At 45.5% G+C, this 8,228-nt stretch overlaps 1 protein-coding gene across 14 annotated transcripts in view; it reads right to left on the minus strand.

Moving 5' to 3' along the window:
* LOC116093483 (myomegalin) overlaps nucleotides 1-8,228 on the minus strand; it is a 193,134-nt gene that overhangs the window by 17,602 nt on the left and 167,304 nt on the right. For 8 of the 14 annotated variants that reach the window (XR_004119725.1, XM_031374947.1, XM_031374948.1 and 5 more), the window contains 5 exons: nucleotides 7,546-8,074; nucleotides 5,689-5,924; nucleotides 3,583-3,634; nucleotides 2,431-2,654; nucleotides 1,690-1,842 (listed from right to left, as the gene is read on the minus strand). Coding sequence is in view for 13 of the 14 variants with exons in the window: in XM_031374947.1 (XP_031230807.1) it covers nucleotides 1,690-1,842; nucleotides 2,431-2,654; nucleotides 3,583-3,634; nucleotides 5,689-5,924; nucleotides 7,546-8,074 (1,194 nt within the window). In the remaining variant the exon portion in view is untranslated. The remainder of the gene's footprint in view (nucleotides 1-1,689; nucleotides 1,843-2,430; nucleotides 2,655-3,582; nucleotides 3,635-5,688; nucleotides 5,925-7,545; nucleotides 8,075-8,228) is intronic. The other 6 variants (XM_031374950.1, XM_031374954.1, XM_031374949.1 and 3 more) reach the window with 3 other exon arrangements.

Consider the following 8,228-nt stretch of genomic DNA (forward strand, 5'->3'; position numbering starts at 1 on the left):
TTGTAACTGCATCTGGATCTCCTGGGGAGGGCAGACTAGACCAGCATTAGTGTTAGGTGTAGTGTGGGAATTTGGTGGGAACAAGCTTTAGAAAGCTAAAGCAGTGTGTTCACTCATAAAATGAGAAACAGCCATGGAGGCAATGGCTGAGTTGGTGGCCTGCAAAGCTGTCTGAGAGAACTATAAGATTTTTATTAGCTTATATTCATTGAGTAGGGGGTGGGCTGCACTGTGACATGTCTACATGTATGTGGTATACTTTGATCATATTCTCCCACGATGGCACTGTCTTGTTTTTCCTCCTTTCTTCCCAGCCACCTTCTTCTCAAAAGGGTCCACCCCTCCTTTTTCTCCTTTTCTTCACGCCTCCTTCCTTTGACAAGATCTTACTATGTAGTATAGACTAACCTCAAGTCATCATGACACTCCTAAGTGCATCACCAACACCAACTCTCAGTACACACAGACCTGCCTTAGTGCAGAACAGTAGTAGAATTATAAATCCTGGGAGTAGAGCCCAGAAGTTAAATAATAATAATAATAATAATAATAATAATAATAATAATAATAATAATAATAATAAAACCCCACAACATTTCCCTTAGAGATACATGTAGTCCATGGGCAGCCAAATCTTTAGAAACATTGTGAAAAAAAATCTAATGTTTTAATCTGTTTTCCTTTTCCAGGAAGGGGAGCAGGGCAGAAATCAAGACTATCTTGAAGAGGAGGCCTTATGTGCAAGATGTGACTACATCTACAATACATCATCGGTCTCATGGTGCTGATACTGCCTCAGAGTGATATGGCACACAGCCGAACTGCCTAGAGACAAGGACCAGGGGTCTTTTAGGAAGATACTGTGGTGTTAAAACCACCGACCTTAGACTCCCCTTGAGCTGAAAGCATCTAGGCAGGTTGTCTGTGCTGGGGGAGCTCTTGGTCCAGCTGCTGCTTGCTTAGACCCAGAAGCCCAGAGCCCAGGCGCAGGGATATAGCCTTCTTGCTCACGACTGTGGCTGGATTGCCCTTGGGAAGGGTGAAGGTGGCAGAAAATAGGACCATGCTTTTCTGGGACTCAGACCTCATCACATACTACATGAAGGTAGCCAGCCATGGAAGAAGGCAGGGTGCAGGGACTGGCCTTTCTCTTCCATCTCTGAAGCAGAACTGTGAGCCATCAATGAAACCTCTGACAGCTATGCTGACACGTGGACGTTAATGTTTTCCTTTCATTGTCGCCAAAATACATACGCACCATCCCTAAAGCCATTGATGGTGATGTAAGACAAGCAGCACTTAACTCTGAAGTTAGCTGCATCACCCACAGAAAATGCACCGGACTGGTAAAGTAGGTAAAATACATGGGATTAGTTCTTTCTGTTCTTTGGCTATTGTAATCCTATAAAAAATGTTGGCCTCTATCCCCAGGGTGAGAGAGAGAAAGGAAGGTACTTATTTTAAAAGCCAGCTATTAGTCAAAACCAGCCCACAGATCAGAGCTTGTTGCAGATGTCTTACTAATTTTTAAAAACCAGACACAGATGGTAAATGAGAATGGCCTCCTGATTTGAGTAGGACATGATAGATTTCGGCTTCCAGCAGTTTCCACACTTTTCCCTGAGGGAAACCAAGCAGGCAGCTGAGAGAGAGAGAGACGAAGCCACCGCCCCACTAGCTTTTGCATACCTGAATGGGCCTGGCTGGCCTCCTTAGGGGGATTCTGGGGAGTTGGCAAGCTGATGGGGCTGCTGCTGGACTCGCCCTTAAGCCCCTGAGATGCACTGGCTGCTGATGGGTTAGAAGACAACACAGGAGAATGACTCGAAAGATGGATGGAGTCTACAAAACCCATGAAGGAAAGAAAATGCTTGGTGGTCTACAGAGAACTGGAACCCAGGCCTTGTAGTATCCAGGAGTATCAAGGCCAGAGGCCAGCTGTCATGGAAGGTCCCAAGGGCAAGGACCTAGAGCAGTATTAATTTTCTTGCTTTCAGATAGCTCCTTCAGTAAGAGAAGTGCCCTTGGGGAACAGAGGGAGCTGAGAACCTGGAAATCCTGAAGGAGCTCCTGTGGCAGAGGCTGTGGGAGCCCACAGATACTCAGGGGCCACTGTGCAAAAACTGCAAGGACATAGAGCGCTCCATCTTAAAGAAGGAGGTCTATCAGAGTCGATGAAGTAAAGGTTGGCCACCATCTTCTCACTCAGAACTACATGTCATCATATGCTTAATGGTAGGACTCAGAGTTACAGAATTAGAGTCAGGGACAGAGCAAGAATCCGAACCCTGGGGAGCCTGTGCTTGGGACTTGGTCCTAGAGCCATGTTCTGTTCAACCTGCTACACTCCAAAGAGGACTATAAGGCCAGGATCCCAATGTCTCCTCTCAGTCTAGACAGAGAAGGTACCACTCCGACAGTGGAGACTACCTGAGCAACCAGGTGAGGGTTTCTTCTCTTCGTAGTGTGTGTACTCGCTGGCTACATCCATGTCAGAGCAGGCTTCTATGTCATCCGACAGGAAGGATGTGCTGCTGGCAGAGCGGTGGGAGTCAGACACAGCATGGCTGCTGGGGGGTGAGAGAGACCGGGTATCCAGCTTGGCCTGCAGGACCTCAATCACTTTCTCCTTCTCCTGTAGTTCCCTCCTGAGCCTGGTGGGGAAGGAACAGGCCATGAGTGAAGCCAAGATAACCCAGGCCCGCTAGTCTTCACTGAAGCCTACAGGGAAACCCACATGTGCCAAGCGCACCATTCTGGGCACAGAGGGTTCGTGTGCCATAAACGGATAGGTGGCAGTAGCTTTGCAGTAGACAAGCCACATGCTGAGCACCAGCAGGGGCACAGCCAGTCCCTTAAGGCGTGGCAGTTTAACTAGACAGTGGCAGTCTGAGGGCTATTAGCATCTCCAACATGTATAAAAAATCAAAGGGAGCTTTGAAAAATGTGGGACAAAACATTGCCACATCATCCAAAACTAGGACAAGTGGCGTCAGCTGGTTGGCTCAAGTTGACAGACGAGAAAGAAAATAGAAGAGTCACAAACTCCATGTCCCTTACTGGAGGCATTTTGAGAAGGACTTACAGGTTCCGAGGCACAATCATGACACAAAGAGCTCAAACCAGTGGCCACAAATGACCCTGAGCCAGTGAGTTCATGAGCATTACAAACTGAATATTTTCCCTGAGGAACTGCTGCCTTCCAGGGCTCTACACCATCTGGGCCTCTTTCTCTATGTACTCTCACGGGATTCTTCTTTCTCCAAGGACACTGAGTGACTACTAAGCTAGCTGTCAATAAAACCCAGGGCAGGCTGACCTGGCAGGAAACTCATGGGGTAGGGAACAGGGAAGGAAGTGGGCTCTTGATCTACACATGGTTCAGTCATGGATCAAACTGCTTCTAGCTTACCCTGCCTCATCACCACTGCAGCAAAAAATATCATAGCAAAAGAAAAGAATTTGGAAGCAAACCAACGAGTGTCCAAAGAACAACTGCATTAATCTTGTCCACTTCCCTGCCTCATCTGTAGCACAGGGCTGCCCTGATCGGATCCTTTACCAGACTGCCTTCAGCATTACCTGAGGGCCAGCGGCTCAAGCCCAGCTTCTTCCTTTTCACTCTTATGATCCTCTGAAAATCAAGTAAAAAGGGGACAAGTTAAATAGATTTCATGTCACACCTTAGAAAGCACTGGTCCCACAAGGACACAGAACAGCGATTGTGCCACACATAGGTTCAGGAAAGTTACTTTGGGTGTTCAAACTGTGTCTCTGTGTGTGCACATGTATACATGTACATATGTATACGTGTGTACATGTACGTATGTACATATGTGTTGTGTGTGCACATGCACATGTATGTGTACATGTAGGGTTAGGGTTAAAATGTAGTTTGTGTGTCCTGTGTACATGTGCATGTGCGCTTGAGTGTGTGCATGTATATGTGGGAGTATGCATGCTTGTTGAGGCTGGGGGACAACCTTGGGTATTATTGCTCAGAGGAGCCATTCACCACTTTGTCCATCTTTTTTGAGACAGTCCCTCACTGAATGTGAACTCACCAACTAAGCTAGTCTGGCTGGCCAGCAAGGCCAGGGGACCCCTCTGGCTCTGGCTCTTTGGGGCTATGGTAACAAGTGTGTGTCACCATGTACAGGTTGTTTATGTAGATTCTGGGGACTGAACCCAGGTCTTCTTATTTACCAGGCCAGTACTTCACTAACTGAGCTACCTCTCCAGCCCTGAGTTATGTCCTTTGCTTGTTTTCTTTCTTTCTTTCTTTCTTTCTTTCTTTCTTTCTTTCTTTCTTTCTTTCTTTCTTTTTTTTGGAAAGTTTATAAGCTTCCTTATTGAATATGTGGTAAGATAAAATATCTCAGTAATCAAACAGATAAGAACATAAAATACATCTAATATATACATATTGCCTTAAATATTACAATTTTGGAAGTTTATTTTTTTATTTAAGTTTCATTGCATTATGATGAGAAAAGATACATAATTTAAATTTATCTGAATTTGTTAACATTTAGGAACATATTTTGAGTAAATAGAATTACATCACATTCTTCTTTCCATTTTGTACTCCAACTCCTCCGAGAGACCCTCCCCTTCAATATCTGCCATACCTTATGATTTTTTTATTTTATCATATTCTTTAAAATTTATAAAATATTGTAACAATAAAAATGAGTATTATAAATGAGTATATAAAACAACAATCAATTGAACAGCCTTATGTAGACGCTTGTCTACAGTAATACTGAAAATATATTCACTTCTCAATATAAATTTTAAATAACTCCAAATATATTAACTGTATGATATTTTAAAATAATATATCACTAGTTTCTTTAATGAACATAAATAGATAAAGTCTTTGTTTGTTTTGTTTTTAGTAAAGCTTAAAATCTTGACTCTTACTGTGGTATAAACCCAAAATAAGAAGAGTTATGTCCTTTCATCAGCATAAATTAACTATACAAAACTTCATCATGAGACTTGCACAGATGTACCTAAGGTCTTTGATCATAAAGTCCTCTGTTGCCCACACTTACTCCACTCCTCCTGCTGGGTGCTTTTCTCTAATCTTGGCTTCTCTCTGCCATGCTTGCCATGGCTAATATTTTTAGCTTGTCTCCTGACTCCACTTGTGAGGGAACGCCCATGATAACAGTTCTTTAGGGTAGTGAGCAGGTAGCTCATCTAATCTCACCGGGGAGACACCCCCTGACATGGAGGTCACATCCATGACTTCATTATGACTAAAGTGGGGATAAAAACTGGAATATAATTGTTCTCACTGATCACAAGATACATACTTCCCCAGCTGTTCTCTGAAATTTTCCAACCTCCACCACATTCTGTGGCAGACTGGCTCCCACATACAAGGGCATGTAACCATAAACTCATATCATCCTTTTGTATCTGAGACGACAAGTCCCCTTTCCTGTAAGTTGACCCACACTCCTAATTTTCTACCTCAGCCTCCTGAGTCCTGGGATTTTGGAACGTGCCAATATGCCTGGCCACATAGCCATAACTGCCATGCTTGGTGCTGCTCACCGGAGTCCTGAATCAGAAATGGCCCTCAAGACATGAAGGGAACCTGGACTGTGGATTTCCATGCTGTTACGGACAAATGGTGGTCGCCTGAGCCTAGGGCTGTGCCAGTGGCAGACTTACTTGTGCTGAGTTTGCTGGTGAGTCTCTCTGTCAGCTGACCTCCCTGGGCTAGTTGCTCCCGGAAGCTCTGGCCCAGGTAGTAGTCAATGTCGTTGCTCCTTAGGAGGTCCTCAAACGATTTTACAGTATCTTTTGCATGTTGGGTGAGAAGATAACAGATCCCTCGCCCTTCTCGTATTTTTTGACGCAGATATGATAGTTCTCGGGCCTGATCCTGAATCAAGGAGTCATATTTTCTAGTGTAGGAAAGAGATGAGAGAGGAAGAATGAAAAACTGAATGATAAGTTATGGGGGCTTCTTAGAGTCCTCTGTGAGAACATACCTAAGGAACTCCTTGCTCAGAATTGTACTATCCATGGAAGGCATTTAAAGGTAAATTCCATGTTGAGAAATTACTACACCCAATACTTAGAGGATGCCATTGTCCTTAGCTCCTCTAGAATGTTAGCCTTATACTCAACAGTAAACCATAAATCCTGTGAGAGTAAAGAAAACCCTACATTTTACCTCTCAAACAGCTCCAATATGGGTGGACACACAGTAGATAGTCTATAAATATTTAGAATCTCTTAAATCTGAGGCCCTCTAGGACCCTCTCTATCTTCTGGTTCAGATCTTATTAGAGTCAGGAATTTCTTCTATGCTGTCACACTGTGGCAGATGGCATTTTGCAAAGAAAATAATCACAGTCTCTCATGCTATATGCTCTCGTGGAACATGGCTTTACCAGTCCTCCCCCAGCAAGAAAGGTTATTCTCTACATACTTAAGTCTGGAAGGTTCTGTCCCCGCATTAACCTAGATACCACAACAGAGGCTTCACCGTGCCAATCTGAGGAGTAGTTCTTCACCTACCTAGCAAGATCTACTTCCTGTCCTAGATACCAGCTTTCACACAGAAGCAATACCACCACAGACTACCACACCATGAGAAACCAAAGTCAGGAGAAATCCTTGAGGTCAGAGAGAGAAGCCAGAATCCTAGTCATGGATAAAGAATCCATGCTCATCTCAAAAAAGCTTTTTGTTTGTTTGTTTGTTTGTTTGTTTTGTTTTGTTTTTCAAGACAGGGTTTCTCTGTGTAGACCTGGCTGTCCTGGAACTCACTCTGTAGACCAGGCTGGCCGTAAACTCAGAAATCTGCCCGCCTCTGCCTCCCAAGTGCTGGGAATAAAGGTATGTGCCACCACCACTCAGCTCAAAAAGGTTTTTGACACTCTGGCCTCAGCTTCTATCTGATGGCAGTCACGTGGGAGACTCAGCTGAATCAAGTCAACCCAGAGAATGATGAGAGATGGTAAAGCTGTTGTCTTGGAATGGTTACTTAGCAGTAGTCAGGACAGAGGCTGAGCTGTATGTCTGCTCCGTATTTTTCCGCATAAAGTCTCGGTAATGGTGATAACTGAGGCTAGCACTGAGGGTTTACTATATGGCAGGCACTGCTCTAAGCACATGCGATAGTTCAGTTGAGCCCAATAACTTCCTGGAGTTGGGTTCCGTTTTCTCTCCACTTCATAGGTAAGCCAACAGACTGGGAACTGTTGCATGATTTGCGCAGCTCCTAAGCTTCAGAAGTAGGATTTCAAGTCAGGCGTCTAGGACTAGTTTCACTACTACACTATACCGCTTATACCATTGTCATGTTTTTAACATCTGTAACAGGACAGCTCAGAGACCTGCCACCACCATCCAATGTGGTGCTGGCTGTGCCTGTCCCCATGTTCCCTCAGCTCAGCCACTATTTAGATAAGTCCCCTTCTGATTCCCTGGATGCATTCTCCCTTACCAGCACTGCCCTGTTCGGGGTACAGACCTAGGCCTCTCTCAAGTTGAAGGCCTGAACAGTTCCCCCCTTACCCAGGCCACGAGGCAGACCTCAGCTCCTCAGCCAGTTTCCCCTCTAGTCCAGTTTTGGGGAGCTGGGCCTCCAGCTGGGATACTCTCTGGATGAGATTCTCTAGATCCTTTTTGGCCTGGAGCCCCGGAGGGTAAAAAGCCCCGGTGCCATCCGACAGCCACCCTTCGTCTTCGTCAGTGACGCTGTGGGGTGAGGCTCCCTCAAGGGTTGCCACGGCTCTCAGCTTGCGGGGTCTCTCCAGACTGGATGAGTAATCGCTTGTGGCAGACAGGGACCGGACCCGGCTCCTCAGGTTCTGAATGACCTTGTTGGCGTTCTGTAGCTGGGCTTTCAGATGTCGGATGTCCTTCCTCAGGAGAGAGCTGTCATCCAAAGTTCCTTGTGCCTGGATCTCCTCTTGCTTCCCCAGCTTGTTCTCCAAGGGCTTCTTCGCAGGTGGGCTGACCAAGACAGGATCCAGGTACCCCTGCTCAGAGCACAGCCCCTCCACAAGCACCACAGGCCTCAGGTTATTGTGTTCCTCACACTCTGAAAGAGACAGAAACATCTTGAAGAAAAGCTGGATACGCTGCTGTGGACACTCTGTTGAGGGGCGTTGGGCTGGTCCCAGGAATAAGTACTAGGATAAAACCCAGAGTATTTCTTGCTGAACAGCCCTGTGAGCAAGATACAGTCTTTTTTT

Source organism: Mastomys coucha, unplaced genomic scaffold, assembly GCF_008632895.1.
Source record: "Mastomys coucha isolate ucsf_1 unplaced genomic scaffold, UCSF_Mcou_1 pScaffold16, whole genome shotgun sequence".
NCBI classification, from domain to species: Eukaryota; Metazoa; Chordata; class Mammalia; order Rodentia; family Muridae; genus Mastomys; species Mastomys coucha.